At 55.0% G+C, this 20,117-nt stretch overlaps 1 protein-coding gene across 7 annotated transcripts; it reads right to left on the bottom strand.

Moving 5' to 3' along the window:
* Positions 1-6,934: 6,934 nt before the first annotated feature.
* Positions 6,935-19,497, bottom strand: ZNF707 (zinc finger protein 707). Of its 7 annotated transcripts, none has more exons than XM_032760664.2 (6): positions 19,412-19,497; positions 18,836-19,198; positions 12,916-12,982; positions 11,832-11,958; positions 11,256-11,372; positions 6,935-9,937 (listed from the first exon to the last, which is right to left on the bottom strand). In XM_032760664.2, exons 3-6 carry the CDS (start codon positions 12,928-12,930, stop codon positions 9,078-9,080), a joined length of 1,119 nt encoding a protein of 372 aa, XP_032616555.1. In that variant the 5' UTR covers positions 12,931-12,982; positions 18,836-19,198; positions 19,412-19,497; the 3' UTR covers positions 6,935-9,077. The 7 variants fall into 7 exon arrangements, with proteins under 7 accessions (XP_032616555.1, XP_058300346.1, XP_032616553.1 ...); XM_058444363.1 differs by having other exon boundaries at positions 11,256-11,369; XM_032760662.2 differs by having other exon boundaries at positions 12,916-13,222; positions 19,004-19,198.
* Positions 19,498-20,117: the final 620 nt, after the last annotated feature.

The following is a 20,117-nucleotide window of genomic DNA, read 5'->3' as shown; positions in this document are numbered from 1 at the left end:
CCCATCTCTATTAAAAATCAAAAAATTAGCCGGGCATGTTGGTGGGCACCTGCAATCTCAGCTACTCGGGAGGCGGAGGCAGGAGAATCGCTTGAAGCCAGAGGCAGAGGTTGCAATGAGCCAAGATCGCACCACTGCCCTCCAGCCTGGGTGACAGAGTGAGACTCCGTCTCAAAATAATAATAATAATAATAGGGGAAAGTGCCTATGAAGGGGTATTATGGGATCTCTGTACTCTATGATCAATTTTTCAGTAAACCTAAAACTGCCCTAAAGATACAGTCTGTTAACTTTTTTAAAAGCAAAAACATTAAGTATTGGAAGTAAATTTGGAAATAATTTGAAGACATGGAAAGCATTTTTTAAAAAAGAAAACCCAAGGCCAGGCGTGGTGGCTCACTCCTGTAATCCTAGCACTTTGGGAGGCCAAGGAGGGTGGATTACTTGAGGCCAGGAGTTCAACACCAGCCTGGCCAACATGGCAAAACTCCATCTCTATTTAAAAAAAAAAAAAAAAAAATGTTAGCCGAGTGTGGTGGCACATGCCTGTAATCCCAGCTGTAATTGGGAGGCTGAGACAGGAGAATCGCTTGAACCCAGGAGGTGGAGTTTGCACTGAGCCAAGATCACGCCACTGTACTCCAGCCTGGGAGACAGAGTGAGACACTGTCTCAAAATAAAATAAAATTTAAAAATAGAAAAGAAAACTCAGAAGCATAAAAGATTTTCTGTGAAGACAGGAAATCAGTGTGAAAAACTTATGGTAAACTACACCGTAAATTGGAAGACAAATGACAATCTTGGCAAAAATGTTTACAACAGATAAAACAGATGAAGAATAACTCTGTAAGGAGCTATAAGAAAAGACCCAACAACCAACCAGAAAACACAGGCAACAACTCAAACACCAAAGACCCAACAACCAGCCAGAAAACACAGGAAACAACCTGAACACCAAAGAAGTACAAATGCCGATACACGTCTGAAGAGAGCCATGCTGCCCAGGAAACGGGGACGGGCAAGTCAAGCCAGTGCCAGGATGAGGAAGACCCAGAGTAAGGGGCTGTGGAGGGCACCCGTGTCATTGCGGAGCCTGGGAGTGTGGAACGCTCCTGATTTTGTTGGCTGTCTGCTGCTATTAAATCTGAAACAGCCCTGCTCTTTGACTCAACAGATCAACCTCTAGGAATCCACTGTGTACCTTCATTGTGGGTTGCAGAGTCCCCTAAAATATTTATGTTCAAGTCCTAACCCCCAGTACCTCAGAACATGACTGTATTTGGAGATAAGGTTGTTGCAGATGTCATTAGCTGGGGTCATGAGGATAGGCCCTAATCCAATGTAACTGTGTCCTTATGAGAAGCTGGTCACGTGAAGACAGAGACACAGAGAGAACGCGTGCGCCAACAGAGGCAGAGATTGGAGTGATTTTCTACATGCCCAGAACTGCCAGCAACTGCTGGCAGCACTCAAAACTGGAAGAAGCAAGGGAAGATCCTTCCCCTACAGGTTTCAGAGGGAGCACAGCCCTGCTGATGCGTTGATTTTGGACATCAGGCCCCCAGAACTGTGAGAGAATTCGTTTCTGTTGTCTGAAGCCACCTGGTCTGGGGTGCTCTGTTACAGCAGCTCCAGGAGCCTGGCAAGGCCCAGGTGCACACAGACCCAAGAGCGGGGATATAGGCACATATGCACACAGATGTAAGAGCAAAGACGTTCACTGCGGCAGAATTCACACCATCAAAACGCTGGGATTGCAGGCTGTGTCCTTCCACGTACACGTTCATGGGACAGCATGCGGTTGCTAGAAAGAGTGCACACAGACGGAATGACAGAAGACATGCAGGGCGCGGGACAACTCCACACGACGAGGAGCACACACGTGCAGGTTTGTGCCTACACACAAACCTACACAGGTGTTGGACAAGTATTTGCTGTGTCAACCTAAAAAGAAACTCAAGAGACAAGCTCTCCAAATAAGCGAGTTGATTTGAGAATGGCAGAGAATTGCAGTTCGGGGTATTTGGCAGGCTGTAGGTGTATCCAGGGGAGTTGGGGAAAAGGGGAATCCTAAAAACAAAAAGGGCCAGGCACAGTGGCTCACGCCTGTAATCCCAGCACTTTGGGAGGCCGAAGCGGGTGGATCACCTGAGGTCAGGAGTTCAAGACCAGCCTGGCCAATATGGAGAAACCCAGTCACTACTAAAAATACAAAAATTAGCTGGGTGTGGTGGCTTGCGCCTGTAATCCCAGGTACTTGGGAGGCTGGGGCAAGAGAATCGCTTGAACTCAGGAGGCGGAGGTTGCAGTGGGCCGAGATTGCACCACTGCACTCCAGCCTGGGAGACAGAGCTAGATTCCGTCTCAAAAACAACAACAACAAAAACAAGAACAAAAAAGAAGCCCACATAAGCTGTTTTCAAAGCCAAGGGTCTTTTACAGGAGCTGGAATTAGTGCGTGGGCTGAGACAGTCACTGCTGGGCCAGCGTGTGTCTGGAGTAGGCAACCCTGAGGGCGCCCTGTGGGTCCTGGAACCGTCTCCGCGCAGGAGTGTCTTGGGCTGCGTCCTGTCACAGGCCTCTGTGTCTGAGGACTTCAGGGCTCCCCCGACTCCATGTTGGTAGCGGCAGCTTTCACAGTGGACACACTCGACCATCAAGAGAGCTCATTCCACAGGAGTAGGGGCAGTAAGGGGGCCTTACCCTTTGTGCTGTATTTCCCAGAGAGCAGGAGGCCTGTGTGAATTGTAACTCGGAATAAACTTCACTAAAGTAACGTGCACTTAGCTCTCTTTTGTAGACAAAAGTTGCCTGATGTATTGGCCAAGGGAACCCCAACTGCATTCCACCCCTTCTGGCCAGAGAACATCTCTCTTCACATCAGACCAATCAGACCCCCGGGATCCACGGCGAGGGGATTTGGCTGTGTGTGAAGGACAGGACAGGGCAGTACTCGAGCAAGGAAGAGGACGTGAGCCTGGGTGCTCTGGGCCCCAAGTGGAAGGTCTGATTCGCTGTGCTGTGGGCCAGACACCCAGGGCCGACCCCGGGCCACTCAGCAGGGGTTTGCCATGGGGAGCTTGTGCAGAGAGAGGCGAGTTCCGTGCAGGCGTGGCAGGGCTTGTGTGGGGGTCTGCCGCTGGATGGTCCCTGAGAGAGAAGCCACAGGGCAGGCGTTAGCACCCCTCTATCTACTAGTTCCTGGATGTGGCCCCAGGAAGGGGCATAACCTTGGAACAAACATCTACGTCAGCCAAAGTCAAAGCAAAGGTGGCGGCCCCTGAGGGCTGTGGCCAGCAACACTCAGCAGCTGCCAGGAGGGGCGGCCCAAGGGGGATTGGAGAAGTGCATTCCCAGCCTCCCGAGTAGCTGGGACAACAGGCGTCCACCACCACCTCCGGCTAATTTTTGTATTTTTAGTAGAGACGGGGTTTTACCATGTTTGCCAGGCTGGTCTCGAGCTCCTGACCTCAAGTGATCTGCTTGCCTCAGCCTCCCAAAGTGCTGGGATTACAGGCGTGAGCCACCACGCCCGGCCTAGGGCTGGATTTTATCTACGGGATTAAAGGGAAAAATGGAATCAGGAAGAGTAGGGCTAGGTCTGCCTCTGCACACTGAATAGATCCGGCCAGGAGGGCCTGCCCTGAAGAGCAAGGCAGAAGCCGTTAGTTTCGTTGAGTTGCCACAAAAGACTTGGTGTCTTTCCCCTCAGACCTCTCTCCTCTCCCAACCTGTAAGTCATCTGAGAGGGCCACTCGCTGTCTCTCAGGTCACGTGTCCAGGTGACAGACCTCAGGCCCCTTTAGGAAATCCTTAGATGCTCAGGCGTGCGGCTCCAGGGCCGCAGCCAGCCGAGTTGCTGAGTAAACCCCAAGGAAGGTGATGGGCGATGCAGAGCGTGTCCTACTGCTCAGCGGCCGCCGTACAGCCCACCACAACCCCCCGGCCGCTGGGTCCACCCAACATCTGTCCAGCAGTGTCCAAATACTGAAATTTTAACTAGCCACTCACTTTCCTTATTCCTTTTCAAATAAATTGTTCCTGCCCTTTCCCCTCTGCATCATGGTTTTGTCATCTCCCACATCCGGAGTTGCAAAAAGGCCCTGAGGCTGCCGGGCACAGTGGCTCATCCCTGTAATCCCAGCACTTTGGGAGGCCGAGACGGGTGGATCACGAGGTCAGGAGTTTGAGACTAGCCTGGCTGAGATGGTGAAACCCCGTCTCTACTAAAGATACAAAAATTAGCTGGGCGTGGTGGCGGGCGCCTGTAATCCCAGCTACTCGGGAGGCTGAGGCAGAGAATTGCTTGAACCTGGGAGGCAGGGGTTGCAGCGAGCCGAGATCGCGCCACTGCACTCTAGGCTGGGCGACAGAGCAAAACTCCGTCTAAAAAAAAAAAAAACCCCCCCGCGGGGCTGTGACGTACATGCTGAGCAGCCGGCACGCGGGGACAGGGGGCCCACAGCAACTCATGGACATGGTGGCCGTGGTCCCCAATGGAGACACTGCAGCTGGAGGTGGGGTGAGTGGACTGAGCACCTTTGAAGTAGTGTGACTAGAAGACGAGGCTGGCCGACCCCTCTGTGGAAAGGACACAGCCCTCCAGCTGTGGCAATGGGTGTGCAGGCCACAGGCTCACCTGTCCTAAGGCGGGGATTGTGTGTGGTATCATGGTGCTCCTGCAATCAGGCTGCCACACGTCCTAAGTGTGCACGTGTGGGGAGGGGAGGAGTGGGGAGTGTGAGCGATTCTGGGTGCTCAGGTGCATGACAGCTGGTCTCCCCTCATCGAGTTCCCACTGTAATCGGACTCCAGGCTTCCACCATCGGCCCTCGAATTTTACACAGGATGGTTGGCCCCGGGTAAAGGAGCCTCTGAAGTTTTAAAATCCAATATGGCTCCAACATTAAGCTCACACTGGGGACCAGCTCAAAACCACCCATTTCACATTCCCCAAAACGTTTCATTTGGTGGGCCCGTGATTTAGCTCCCAAGAAGTCACAGATACAAACACAATAAAGCAAGCTATTAGGGCTGAAGGTGCACTCAGTGACGCAGCTGTCCCTCCACCCTGGCCCGGGTCAGGTTCTGCCAACTCCACGCGCACACTCTTCGTTTGAAGGGTCCCGACGGGTTTGAGGACCTGTAAGACTGGCACGCACGGCAGACCCCAAGAACACCCAGAAAGACAGTGAGTAGAGTTTATGATGCGTTGTAACTAGAATGACCCCAAGTATCTTTATTTACTTGGCATTGTACTTCCCAAAGAATATTGCAGCCACTGGGCCTCCCTTCAGAGTGCAGAGAGGCAACTCCAGGAGCTGAGCCTGCTGGGATGCAACTCCTCCTCCTAGCACCATGGACTCCTTCATCTTTCAGTCAAGGCTGCCAGCAGCCACCACGTGGCCCTTCCGTTCCTGGAGCTCTCAGCTGCATCTGCCATCTGCTCTCTCAATGGACTTTTTTTTTGAGATGGAGTCTCACTCTGTCGCCCAGGCTGGGGTGCAGTGGCACGATCTTGGCTCACTGCAACCTCTGCCTCCCGGGTTCAAGCGATTCTGCTGCCTCAGACTCCTGAGAAGCTGGGATTACAGGCGGCCGCTACCATGCCCTGCTAATCTCGGTGGACTTTACACTGGACACGTGTGCTGAGCGCTGACACAAATGCCAGGCAAGTGTCCCCTGGAGACAGAGGGGTGGAAAGCTAGGTCACAGGCATGGCTGTCAACGGACCCTGCTGTGCACCCATTCCGGCCACAAAGTAGCTTCGTGCATCCTCTGCCCAAGATAAATGCAGAGAAAACTCAGCTCTACAGGCCCACAGGGAGTGACGGCTGCTGGCCCCAGGAAGGGAGGTGCTCCTTACGAGACACTTGCTGTGAGCCCCTCCTGTCACCTCACCCCCGCCTGGGTGGGGAGGAGGCCAACAAGGCAAGATGCAGAGTCTCCAGGCCCCCCACGGCCACCTCACCACCCCCACGGCCTCCTCCCCCCCCCCGGCCTCCTCGCCACCCCCACGGCCTCTTCACCACTATTCTCTCCCCAGGCCTCTTCTGTGGGCCTGACCTTCTCCAGCAACCCGGGAGGCAGGAAGGGAAGCCTGAGTGTTAGAAGGAAAGACAGCTAAGAGCAGCAGCCTGACCGCAGCTGAGCACGGCCGTGCTCCTCCCTGGGGAAATGCCAAGGGAGGGACCCCCTGCTCTACCTCCGGAGCCCTGGAGCCCTGCTGAGCAGGGTGGAAAGCCTGCAGCCCGGGGGCACCGCGACTGTGGCCCAACCATCCAGTGTGTGAGCCCTGGATGACGGGGCCACCAGGAGTCAAGGCAGCCCGCTTGGACAACTGACCATCATCCGACGGGCAGGGCATCACCCACATCTCTGCTGTTCACATTTAATCCCGCACAAGTGCGTCACAAAGTGACAGCATCGTGAGGGACTAACGAGCAGGCACAGGTGACCCTGGATGTGGCCAGTGGCTTCCTGTAGGACACTCAAAACCCAAGTCCTTTTTTTTTTTTTTTTTTGAGACGGAGTCTCGCTCTGTCGCCCAGGCTGGAGTGCAGTGGTGCGATCTCAGCTCACTGCAACCTCTGCCTCCCGGGTTCACGCCATTCTCCTGCCTCAGCCTCTCCGAGTAGCTGGGACTACAGGCGCCCGCCACCACGCCCGGCTAATTTTTTTGTATTTTTAGTAGAGACGGGGTTTCACCGTGGTCTCGATCTCCTGACCTCGTGATCCGCCCGCCTCGGCCTCCCAAAGTGCTGGGATTACAAGCGTGAGCCACCGCGCCCGGCCAAACCCAAGTCTTTATAATCCGTCACATCTACTGCCGAGACACCAGCTGCTCCGTCCCCACCTGCGCTCAAGCACCTGAAGGCCCTTCCAACGGCACCCACTGGGCAGGGGACAAACCAGACACGAAACACACATGCGCTTTTACCAGCCTGGACTCTGTAAGAGAAAGGCACCCCCATATCCCCCTGGGGAGATTTCCACTTATCCTGCAGGGCCTGTCCTCCAGGGGGAAGTGCTTTTCCTGCACAGGGTCTGTAGGCCAGGACAGACCCAGAGGAGCTTCTACTACGGGCTGAATCGTCACTCTGAAATTCCCATGTGGAAGCCCTAGGCCCGATGAGATGGTATGAGGAGATCTCTAGGAGGTGATTTGGCTTCGATGGGGTCATGGGGTGGGCCCTGCCCATGGGATCCGGGCCCTCACAAGGCAAGGTGACACCAAAGCCCCTCCCAACATGAGGACGCCTCTGAACCAGGAGGTGCTCGCCTGAAACAGACCCTGTTGGCACCTCTACCTCGGACTTCCAGCCTGCAGAGCTGGAGAGAATAAACCTGTGTTTTCTGTGCTGCCACCTGTGGTGTCCTGGTAAGGCAGCCTTGTGATTCCATGACCGACAGCTGCTCTCTACAATCTTCAGTGAGCACGAAGAAACTCATACTCATGCTGCAAATAAAAGATTTGGGGAACTTTCAAACACACCAACCTCCCAGCTTCAACAGCTGTCAACATTCTGCCAATACTGTTGTGTCTTTCCCCTCTTTATTAGAATTGTAAATCACATCCCAGGCGCCACGTCATTTCCCCACAAAGACGTCCAAATGCATCTGAGTGAAGATTCCTCCGTAACCCTGTGTCACCATCACCGCTAGCAGCCATCTCCTCACCCCCACCCGAGTCACAGCCCACCCACCCAACTCAGTCCATCCACCCAACTCACGGCCCACCCACGCAACTCACAGCCCACCCACCCGACTCACAGCCCATGCCCACATTTCCATGATTGTCTCAAAAGTGACTTCGCACTTGGTTTGCTCCTATCAGGGTCACACTCAGCCCCCTCGGCCTTTCTGCCTGCCCGTCTTCCCGCGGAAAGGTCGCCGTCTGGTGGCATCTCCAGCCGGATCTGGCTCGGGGCTTCCTCTCGGTGTGTTCAACCTTCTCCTTGTCCCCCTATTTCTTGTAAACTCGTTTCTGATTCCAACATTACATGTGCATCTGTTGGCCGGAATTCTTTTTTTTTTGAGACGGAGTTTCACTCTTACTGCCCAGGCTGGAGTGCAATGGCACAACCTTGGCTCACCACAACCTCCACCTCCCGGATTCAAACGATTCTCCTGCCTCAGCCTCCCGAGTAGCTGGGATTTCAGGCGTGAGCCACCATGCCTGGCCTGGCTGCAATTCTTAAAGATAAACAGGCAAAAGCAAAAATAATCGGCTAACCTGAAACACGGCAGTGTCCCGATCCATTCCCACGGGGGTCTTCCCTTGGGAACACCACTGGCAGATTTTTATTTCTGGCTGGATAAGCAGACACCTTAAGTTTAAAACAAAGAGGTCACCTCTTCCCCCACGAAATGCCCTGTGGTGAACATGGCCACCTCACTGCCCTGAGACCCACCTTGATCTCCCAGTTCCAGGTGCGTGACCCGGGCTCTGACCAACAGAGCTGGGTGGAGGCCGTTCCTGGAACACTGGGGGTGGCCCTGACCCAACCACCACTCCCTAATCCTTGAATAAGGTTCAGTATTACAAAGGCTCTTGTTTCTATGGCCCAGCGCAGAGGCTGCAGGAGGGTCTTTGCCTCTGTGCAATGCTCACAGCTGCCTCGCCCAAGACAGAGCCAAGAAAGGAAGCCATACTGGGCAGCGAGCATGGGGTGCAAAGCCAGGAAGGAAAGGCCCAGCAGACGGCGACTCGGCGCCAGGGTGGAGTCCCTGAGCCAGACAGCTGTGGGCACCGGGGAGGCTTCTCCGCCTCTGAGCCCGGCCTAGCATGTGGCTCCGGGGTCGCGCACGCTCTCAGCACATCCCCAGGGTACCCAGCACTGGGGCACAGCCCCCGCCATCTCCAGAGCCCCGGCCATCTCCGGCGTACCCATGGATCCGCTTCTCCCACCTGGCAGTTTTCCCAGTAAAACTTCTCGGGGGACTAGGGAGCTCTGAGGACTGAGAAGGCTTCTTTTCAGGTTGATTTTCCAGGCTGAAGAGCAACTTCTCACTGCAGCTCTCCCTCAGGGCCCAGTACTCCCGCAGAGGCGCGGCACCCTACGCTTCAGGCGCCCCTACACCTCCCCGTGCCTGTGAGTTCTCTGATGCCGCGTGAAGAACCCCAGGTGGCGGAAGCCTTTCCCGCAGTGGCCGCACTCGTAGAACCTCTTTGTCAGGTGCAGCCTCCGGTGGATGCTGAAGCCCTTGGGCCACCGGAAGGACTTGCCGCACTCGGCACAGGTGTAGGGCTTCTCCCCGCTGTGGACCCTCTGGTGGTGGCTGAGGTTCTCCTTGGTCCGGAAGGCTTTGCCGCAGTCCGCGCAGTAGAACGGCCGCTCCCCGGTGTGCACCAGCTGGTGTCTGAGAAGGTTGGACTTCTGCTTGAAGGCTTTCCCACAGTCGCCGCACGAGTAGGGCCTGTGCTCGGTGTGGACCTTGCGGTGCTGAGCCAGGCGGTCCTTCAGGCTGAACGCCTGCCCGCACGCCTCGCAGCAGAAGGGCTTCTCGCGCGTGTGGTTCTTCTGGTGACGCTGCAGGTTTGAAGCCCACCGGAAGGTCTGGCCGCACTCGGGGCACTCGAAGGCCTTGGTCCCCGTGTGCACCGTCTGGTGAGCGAGCAGCCGGCTGTGGCAGCTGAGCGCCTTCCCGCACGTGCCGCAGATGAACGACAGCTCTACCGCGCGCTGCTTCCGGCGCTCTCTGCGGCCCGGCCTCCGCCCACAACACTGCGTGAGCATCTGACACGGGAAAGCCGTGGGCTTGGCGTCTGTCCTTTCTGAAGCAGCTCTGGGAAGCTGCCCGTCATCCGTGTCCAGCCTGAAGCCCTTCCTAAAGCTGCTTCCTTCCCTGGCTCTTTCTCGCCACACGTGGGCTTTCTTGTGAGCCCAAGCTGGATGATCACAGTGTCTCTTGGGGTCTGCAGACTTCCTTGCCCCTGTGGAAGGAACAGACAGCCTTACACAGAGCCAGTGGCCCACGGCCAGGCAGTGCCTCCAGCAAAGCCCAGAGGACCCTCCTGCTGCATGCGTGGACTGGCTTCCATCTACTCAGCTCATTCCACATGGCTACGAGTGATCAGGAAAACTCGTTCAAAGAAACACAGATGAGCCACAGATATCAACAGCTGAAACCAAGATGAGTTCAGATGCTTCCCCAGCCCTGGTGGCACACAGGCCACCTGGCACTGCTGACGTGAGGGAGCGCCGACAGATGCCTGCCAACCAACAGAAGCAACTGGGCCAAGAGAATGTCCTTTCACCCTGTCCACGCCCACAGGCCCCACTCATGTGGGTGGAGGTGGTGCCAGGATATCGTCTGGAAGACGGGTAGCCCACATGATTCTCAACCACTCAGCCTCGGGGCCATGGCTCCCTCCAGCAGGGGGCTCCACACACCCAGGGACCAGACACCTCCCCAGCCGGGGGCTCCACACACTCAGGGACCTGACACTCCCGAGCCGGGGGCTCCACACACCCAGGGACCAGACACCTCCCCAGCCGGGGGCTCCACACACCCAGGGATCCGACACTCCCCAGCCAGGGGCTCCACACAGTCAGGGACCAGACACCTCCCCAGGCGGGGGCTCCACACACCCAGGGATCCGACACCTCCCCAGCCGGGGGCTCCACACACCCAGGGACCCGACACCTCCCCAGCCGGGGGCTCCACACACCCAGGGACCTCCCAGGGTTTGTGTTCACATAGCTGCTCCATCCCACTCTGAAAATCTAAGTAAAAAGCAAAACCCCTCTGACCACTGCCCCAAGAGCACCCCTCACCTAATGGAGGAAAGCATGGCCACTGTCCCAGTTTTGCAAACAGGGACGTGGAGCAAACTCCTACCCAGAGCCACATACCTGGAGACCCTCACGTGCAGTCAGTACCAGGCCTGGGACCCCACGTGGCCATCACAGGGCGATCAGACACCCACACCAATGGCCTCCGCCAGACAGCATCTGGGTAGCTAGGTGCAGCCTTCAAGTGTCACTCGGGCCTCAGGCCCCTCCCGAGCTGCAACCGTATGTCATCCTGCACCACCATGCCTTGCAAGCCCCGCCCCCGGCCAGTGTCCATCAGGGCAGGAGCGTGGCTGCCCCTACGTCTCTAATGCCTGTCTAATTTAGAGAGCGGCTGTGTGTCCGCTCTCCCGTGGGAAGGACACACCCTCGGTCACTGCAGCATGCTGAGCACTCACCCAGGAGCTGTGGGCCACAGGGACGGCGCTAGCTGAGCCCAGACAGCCCAGCACTCACCTGGCCGGGGCCCCCTCTGCACTGCCTGGAGCTCAGGTCTCTCCCGGTCTTCAACCCATGGCTCCTCCCACTGTTCCAGGCGAGAGACGAGGTCTGGTCTGGGGCTGCAAAATCCTTCTCAAAGGAGAGAAAAGGTTCTCTTTTACTTGTACTGAGGACAAAGTGAGGATCGAGGCTCAGAGCAGTTCCGCATCAGCCTAAGAGGCCAGGCCAGCCCTCGGGAGGCCCTGGAGAAGCCACCCAGAAGCAGAGATGACAGGAAGGGAGGGGCCTGGACAGCAAGGCCCACGGAAGGCCCTGGCAAGGTCAGAGGAAGGAAGATGAGGCTGCCTCCAGGGAGCCCGAGGGAAACGCTGAGTGGGCCCATCTACACAGGCCAATAACTTCCAGCTCCTGAGCCCCCTCGGCTGGGAGGCCCCACTACCGTCCTGGACCAGGAAGGCACAGAGGCAGCGACAGAGCTCAGCCCACGCTCACCCCGTGCTCACGCAGCGCTCAGCCCACGCTCACGCAGTGCTCACGCAGCGCTCAGCCCACGCTCACGCAGTGCTCATGCAGTGCTCAGCCCGTGCTCACCCAGAGCAGCCACACTGCTGAAGTTGTCCAGCATCACGTCCCGGTAGAGGGCCCTCTGGCTGGGTTCCAGACACGCCCACTCCTCCCTTGAGAAGTAGATGGCCACGTCCCTGAAGGTCACCGGCTCCTGCAACACACACAGCTCCCGAAGTGGCCATTCCCAAGAAAAAGAAGGCTCAGCCCACAGGTCTGGGTGGGAAGGGGGAATGGGGGTGGCCCTGCTGTGGACTGATTGTTTGTGTCCCCTAAATCCATTCACTGAAGCCTGGAGCCCCGAGGGGCTGTGTCTGGAGATGGGCCTCTGTGGAAGAGATTAAGGTTAAGTGAGGTCAGAAGGGAGGGGCCCTGACCCATGGGCCTGGTCCTCACAGGAAACTCCAGAGAGCCCCGCGGCTCCCTCCCCACACACGCGTGAACACAGCACGACAGCGGCCCCCGCCAGAAACCAGATCTGCAGCACTCTGATCTTGGACGTCAGCCTTCAGAACAGAGGAAGCGCACGTATGTAAACCGCCCACTGTGTCATATGTGGTTACAGCAGCTCTAGTGGACTAAGAGAATCTAGTCTATTTCCTACAACAGCCACTACTCTCCTAGTGTCAATGAATCCAAGTTTCTTTTCTTTCTTTTTTCTTTTTTGAGATGGAGTCTTGCTCTGTCACCAGGCTGGAGTGGTGGCACGATCTTGGGTCACTGCAACCTCCGCCTCCCAGGTTCAAGTGATTCTCCTGCCTCAGCCTCCCGAGTAGCTGGGCCTAAAGGTGCGCACGACCGCGCCCAGCTAATTTTTTGTATTTTTAGTAGAGATGGGGTTTCACTGTGTTAGCCAGGATGGTCTTGATCTCCTGACCTCGTGATCCACCCATCTCGGCCTCCCAAAGTGCTGGGATTACAGGCGTGAGGCATTGCACGCGGCCCCAATTTTCTTTTCTCTTTCCCCGCCCCTTAAGAGAGAAGGAAAAAAGGCAGACACGGGCACAGTGCCTGGGAAGCCGCTGCCACAGACCCTCCCCGTGTGTGTGCTGGGGTCTCAGGCAGCCGGCAGGGCAGAAGGGAGGCTGTGCTCGGCAGCAGCAGGGCTCACCTGGGCCATGTCCATGGGAACAGCGAGGCCGCCCCTCTGGGGAAGCACAGTGCCAAGGAGGGCAGATCTGGGGAGACAAGAAATGTAAGCGGGTGTAGCTGTCCCGGGAGTGCCCACCCCACCTGACCCCAGGAGCCCCCCACTCAGCAAATCAAGGGGAATTCAGGAAAAATGAGTGATGCACACACAGGGTCTGCTCTGTAACTACCAACAGCCACCAGGTGCAGGGAAACTTGGCGGTGGTGAGGGGCCAACATATCTTTAAGGGACAGCTGGGTGCGGTGTGCCACCTCCACACACAAGAACTCTGAAATACCAGACAGCAAGCAAGGCCTGTCACCAGAGGAGGACAGAGGCCAGCCATTGCTGGCTGAAAGCCAACAGCTTAGCTGCAAACACATGACTGGAGAGTCTAACCGCAACTGAGGCAGCTGGGGCTCCTCCTCAGGAGACAGGCGGGCAGCCCGTTCCCGTGGCGCTGTGCCCGGAGGATGCTCTCGGGTACGCTACAAGAAGGCCACCTCGCAGCCTTCCCCCAAGTGAAAACCTGGTGCAGCCCCGAGAAACCCCATTAGTCTTCACTGAGTCTCCAAGCCACAAGCTCCCCTAAACCTTAGGGCCCTGGCCCACTGAGATCCAGCTTCTACCCCCAGGTCTGTAGAGAACCACCCTGGCATCCCACTGCCCTCCTGCCACAGTGGGTCCTGCCTCCTTCCTCAGTAAAGCTCAGAGCCCCAAGATGCAGAAGAAGCCAGCCCCACAGGCGCCCCTGAGAAGAGACAGAACCAGCTGGAGGAAGATGGCCCACGCCTGGTTACCTTGTCAGGGGAGGGGAGGGGAGATGTCACTCTAGACCCTACAGACGCGGAAGTATCATAAAGGGCCATCAGGAGCAACTCATGCAAACAGGTTCAGCAACTGAGATGAAACGGACAAACTCGATGAAAAACACAGTATTATGAAACCGACAAAAGAAAGGGAAGCCTTCCATCTGATAAGCCAATTGAAAATGTAACTTGAACCCTTCCCACACAGAAAATTCCACACCCAGCTGGATTCCCTGGTAAACTCCACCAAAGCCTACGGAAACACAGTACTGATCTTAGAAGCTATTTAGTGAATAGAGGAAGAGCAGACGCTATCCAGTCTGTCTTAATGAGGCCAGCAAAACCCAAACCGAAAACCTGATAGAGATATTACAAGGGGCCAAGCACAGTGGCTCACGCCTGTAATCCCAACACTCTAGGAGGCTGAGGCAGGAGGACTGTTCGAGCCCAGCAGTTGCCCAGCCTGTCTCTATAAAAAATACAGTAATTAGCAGAGCGTGGCAGTGCACATATGCAGTCCCAGCTACTCAGGAGGCTGAGGTGGGGGGACTGCTTGAATACGGGAGGCGGAGGTTGCGGTGAGCTGAGATCATGCCACTGCACTCCAGCCTGGGTGTTAGACTGAGACCGTGTCTGAAAAAAGATATTACAAAAAAATTACCGCCGGGCGCGGTGGCTCACGCTTGTAATCCCAGCACTTTGGGAGGCCGAGGCGGGCGGATCACAAGGTCAGGAGATCGAGACCATCCTGGCTAACACGGTGAAACCCCGTCTCTACTAAAAATACAAAAAAAAAATTAGCCGGGTGTGGTGGCGGGCGCCTGTAGTCCCAGCTACTCGGAGAGGCTGAGGCAGGAGAATGGCGTGAACCCGGGAGGCGGAGCTTGCAGTGAGCCGAGATCGCGCCACTGCACTCCAGCCTGGGCGACAGAGCGAGACTCCATCTCAAAAAAAAAAAAAAAAAAAAAAAAATTACCTACCAAACTCTCATAAACACAAATTCTCAAAAAATATTAGGAAGCCAAATCCAGCAGTTTATAAAAAGAATTCTCTGTCGTGACCAAGTGACGTGGACCCTAAGAGTACACAGCTGGTTTGATCCCCATTAGCTGCAGCTGGTGCCCAGGAGGCTCCCTCCATCACCTGCACTCAACACTCACTGCATGGGGCGGCTCCCTCGGCGTTCACCTGACACCTCGTCCCTCCTACCTCCAGCACAGCAGGTACACAGACATTCCCTTTCTCCTTCTGACACTCACGAGTGGTTACATTAACTGCTACATGTTTTCATGAATATGCTTTTCTTTTCTTTTTTTTTTTTTTTTTTGAGACAGAGTCTTGCTCTTTCGCCCAGGCTGGAGTGCAGTGGTGTGATCTCAGCTCACTGCAAGCTCCGCCTCCTGGGTTCATGTCATTCTCCTGCCTCAGCCTCCCGAGTAGCTGGGACTACAGGCACCCGCCACTGCACTCGGCTAATTTTTGTATTTTTTTCGTAGAGACGGGGTTTCACCGTGTTAGCCAAGATGGTCTCTATCTCCCGACCTCGTGATCCACCCGCCTTGGCCTCCCAAAGTGCTGGGATTACAGGCGTGAGCCACCACGCCCGGCCTGTGAATATGCTTTTCCACCTGAGATTTTTTTTTTTTCACTCTTTCAACAGCATGGCATCAACTTTAATCACAATGTTAATCCCCAACATTTGCCATCATTTGAAAATGACATAACTCCATCCTGGCTAACACGGTGAAGCCCCATCTCTACTAAAAATACAAAAAATTAGCCGGGCGTGGTGGCACGCACCTGCAGTCCCAGCTACTTGGGAAGTTGAGGCAGGAGAACGGCACGAACCCAGGAGGCAGAGCTTGCAGTGAGCCAAGATCGCACCACTGCACTCCAGCCTGGGCAACAGAGTGAGACTCTATCTCAAAAAAAAAAAAAAAAAGAAAGAAAATTACATAACTAACCACGTTAACAGAATAAAGGAGAAAACCATATAACAGCTATTATCTCAATAGATGCAGAAAAGGCATTTGTTAAAATTCAACACCTAATCCCAACAAAAACTCTCAGCAGACAAGGAACAGAGGAGAACTTCCTCAACCTGGCAGACCTGCAACCAACATCCTGCTTCATGGGCCACTACGGAGCTCTTTCCCTCTGAGACCAGGAACAAGCAGGGCTGTCTGCCCACTGCTTCTCTTTGTCACCTTATTGGAGGCCTGAGTCAGTGCAAGGAGGTAGAAAAAACACATAAAGCCGTAAGATTACAAAGAAAGAAGTAGGTCGGGCGTGGTGGCTCATGCCTAGAATCCCAGCACTTTGGGAGGCCGAAGCGGGTGGATCACCTGAGGTGGGGAGTTTGAGACCAGCCTGGCCAATATGGCAAAACCCTGTCTCTACTAAAAATACAAAAATTAGCCAGGCGTGGTGGCAGGCACCTGTCATCCCAGCTACTTGGGAGGCTGAGGCAGGAGAATGGCTTGAACCCGGGAGGTGGAAGTTGCAGTGAGCCGAAATCGCACCGTTGCACCCCAGCCTGGGCGACAAGAGCAAAACTCCGTCTCAAAAACAAAAACAAACAAACAAACAAAAAACACAAATTGGAGGTAGAGGTTGTAGTGAGCCAAGATTGTGCCACTGCACTCCAGCCTGGGTGACAGAGACCATCTTCACAACATTGGGATAGACAAACATTTCTTTCATGGATCCCCAAAAGCACTTTTAAAAAATTACAAATTCAGGCCAGGTGCAGTGGCTCACGCCTGTAATCCCAGCACTTTGGGAGGCCGAGGTGGGCAGATCACCTGAGGTCAGGAGTTTGAGACCAGCCCGGCCAACATAGAGAAACCCCATCTCTACTAAAAGTACAAAATTAGCCAGGTGTGGTGGCGCTTGCCTGTCATCCCAGCTACTCGGGAGGCTGAGGCAGGAGACTCACTTGAACCCAGGAGGCAGAAGTTGCAATGAGCCGATATCGTGCCATTGCACTCCAGCCTGGGCAACAAAAGCAAAACTCCATCTCAAAAAAAAAAAAAATCAAAAATTGGATTTATCAGAATTAAAAATTTTTGTTTACCAAGGCAGTTAAGAAAAAAAAAAAAAAGGAGACTGGGTGCAGTGGCTCACGCCTGTAATCCCAGCACTTTGGGAGGCTAAGGCAGGGGGATTGCTTGAGGCCAGGAGTTTGAGACCAGCCTGGGCAACATAGGGAGACCTCTATCTCTATTGTTTTTTGTTTGTTTGTTTGTTTGGTTGTTTTTGAGATGGAGTCTCGCTCTGTCGCCCAGGCTGGAGTGCAGTGGCGCAATCTCGGCTCACTGCAAGCTCCGCCTCCCAGGTTCACGCCATTCTCCTGCCTCAGCCTCTCCGAGTAGCTGGGACCACAGGCGCCCGCCACTACGCCCGGCTAATTTCTTTTTGTATTTTTAGTAGAGACGGGGTTTCACCGTGGTCTCGATCTCCTGACCTCGTGATCCGCCGGCCTCGGCCTCCCAAAGTGCTGGGATTACAAGCGTGAGCCACCGCGCCCGGCATTATCTCTATTGTTTAATTTAATTTTTTTAAAAAAAGAGACACAAAGGTAAGCCACAGACTAAGAGAAAATATTCCCAATACATGTATCTGACAAAGGACTTATATAAAGATTGTAACTCCTACAAATCAATAAAAAAGAGAAATAAAATTTAAACCGGGAAAAATATTAGAACAGACACTTCAACCAAAGTTATACAACAGTCTATAAAAACATGAAAAGGCACACTGAGCACATGGGTCATGGGTGGTGTTTTCCAATCAAAACACCTTGCTGAGTTCCTCTAGCAAGTAGCAATGACCACAGTGATAAAAACAACAGCTCCCGGCCATTCGCGGTGGCTCACGCCTGTAATCCCAGCACTTTGGGAGGCCGAGGCAGGTGGATCACCTGAGGTCAGGAGTTCGAGACCAGCCTGGCTAACATGGTGAAACCCCGTCTCTACTACAAATGCAAAAAATTAGCCAGGCTACTCGGGAGGCTGAAGCAGGAGAACTGCTTGAACCCGGGAGGCGGAGGTTGCAGTGAGCCGAGATTATGCCACTGCACTTCAGCCTGGGTGACAAAGCGAGACTGTCTCAACAAAAAAAACCACCTGCTCCCCTCAGCTCAACAGCTGTGTTTGCACTACAACCTGGGCTGGGCTTCCCAGCCTGGAAAGCAGAGTCAGGAAGAACCGTGAGATAGGCCAGGAAAGAGGCTAAGGCCAGATTCCTCAAGGCATCCTGAGCCATGGTTTCATGTGTAATGCAACAAAGTTTAATACAGGAAAACAGAAGGATATTGTCATAGCTACTTTTTTTCCCCCAGGCAAATTAACACAGGATTTTTTTTTCTCTGAGGCAGGGTCTTGCTCTGTCACCCAGGCTGGAGTGCAGCAGTGCAATCACAGCTCACTGCAGCCTCCACCTCCTGGGCTCAAGTGATCCTCCTACCTCAGTCTCCCCAGTAGCTGGGACCAAAAGCGCATGTGCCACCATGCCCTGCAATTGTTTTAAGTTTTTTGCAGAGATGGGGTCTCACTATGTTGCCCAGACTGATCTCAAACTCCTGGCCTCAAGAGATCCTCTGGCCTCAGCCTCCCAAAGTGCTGGGGTTACAGGCGTCAGCCACAGCATCTAGTCTAAGCTACCTTTTATTTTTTTTTTAGTAAGATGGAGTCTCGCTCTGTTGCCCAGGCTGTAGTGCAGTGGCGCGATCTCTGCTGACTGCAACCTCTGCCTCTTCTTGGGTTCAAACGATTCTCTTGCCTCAGCCTCCCCAGAGTAACTGGGATTACAGGCGCGCACCACCACACCCGGCTAATTTTTGTATTTTTTGTGGAGACAGGGTTTCACCACGCTGGCCAAGCTGGTCTAGAACTCCTGGACTCAAGTGATTCACCTGCCTCGGCCTCCCAAGAGCTGAGATTACAGGCGGGAGCCACCTCGCCTGGCTAAGCTATATTTTTAAAAAGATCCTCTATGATGAACAAATAAGAAAGCAGCAAAACCGGATGGGGTGGGGAGAAGACAGGGAGGCGTTCAGGTGAGAGAGGAAGATGGCCAGGATTGGGACTTACAGGGTGGGAATAGCAAGGAGGCAAATGGTTCAGTTATGGAGCTAATGCACCAGTGACTGTGTGGCTGGGCGTGGGCAGGAAAGGGGAAGAAGTGAATCTCGGGTTTCTGCCTCCTCCCCTTCGCGGTGGAATGCCTGGGAGGACCAGAGGGTGGGGTGTGGAGATTACAGGAGCTCAGCCTGGGGCCGGGGAGCTTTGGGTGTTATGAACCAAGTCTACGCGCTTGGGTCTCATCGAAGCGGTGCGGGCTGGAGACACAGGTGTGGAAAGTGTCTATGAGGGATAACTGAGGTCACGATCGTGGACGGGGTCAGCCAGGGAGAAACCAGCTTCAAGAGGATACGCAACCGGGTCCTGACAAACCTGCAAGTGCAAGGAGCGAGGAGAGAAGAGGAGGCTGAGCCGGAAGAAGCTGAAGAACAGCCCCCGAAGAGCCGAGGGCACCGGCAGCCTCCCCGGTCTGTCCCAGCAGCCGCGGCGCTGGGTCTCACAGCCCTGGGGCGGCCGCAGAATTAGAAGGTTTGACAGCCCACGACCCAGGCACGGAGGGGCGGCGGGGGGCACGGGCGCACTCACCAGCGGGGCGTCCTCAACTAGGATGCTGCATCCACTACGCCGCGCCGGCAGCCCAGACTTTCACAAACTTCCCGAGCGGAAGTTGTTATCCGAAAGCTTCCGGCCCCTCTAGGAGCCCACGTCTCGGTGGTGCGCTCTGGCCTTCCAGGCCGTCCAGGCCGCTCGCCTCGCCTCGCCCCGCACCGCCTGTGGTTCCGCCCCAGTGGGCAGGCCCCGCCCCGGTCGCAGCCAGGCGCCACGACGCCCGGCTGATTTTTTTTGTAATTTTAGTAGAGACAGGGGTTTCACCATGTTGGTCAGGCTGGTTTTGAACTCCTGACCCCAGGTGATCCACCTGCCTTGGCCTCCCAAAGTGCTGGGGTTACAGGCGTGAGCCACCGAGCCCGGCCCTCTTAACCTAAAGTCGGCCTAAAGGTTTATCCTACAAAGTGAACTGTAACCTAACTGGAGGTGTGAACAGATTCACTTGCTCTCATACCAGTCACCCAGTTCCAGCCAATCCAGGGTGCAGGGTCCAGCCCTATGGGGCTAAGCGGGTGTTCTCCCTGTGTGCGGAGACGAGAGATTATAATAAATAAAGACACAAGACAAAGAGATAAACAGAAAACAGCTGGGCCCAGGGGACCACTACCATCAAGACGCAGAGACCGGTAGTGGCCCCGAAGGGCTGGGCGCGCTGATATTTATTGCGTACAAGACAAGGGGG

Source organism: Hylobates moloch, unplaced genomic scaffold (assembly GCF_009828535.3).
Source record: "Hylobates moloch isolate HMO894 unplaced genomic scaffold, HMol_V3 SCAFFOLD_9, whole genome shotgun sequence".
NCBI classification, from domain to species: domain Eukaryota; kingdom Metazoa; phylum Chordata; class Mammalia; order Primates; family Hylobatidae; genus Hylobates; species Hylobates moloch.
Note: the sequence above shows the minus strand (reverse complement) of the source record. Positions and strands in the feature narration are given on the sequence as shown.

Bases quoted from the DNA above. Each gene is read 5' to 3' on its own strand.
- ZNF707 (XM_032760664.2), bottom strand. The intron at 11,373-11,831 runs GTGAGCACGGGC...CTCTCCTTTGAG, and splicing joins CAGCAGTGTGGCTGCTCTGG to AAGGATTTTGCAGCCCCAGA. The intron at 9,938-11,255 runs GTGAGTGCTGGG...TTCCTTCCACAG, and splicing joins GCAGAGGGGGCCCCGGCCAG to GGGCAAGGAAGTCTGCAGAC.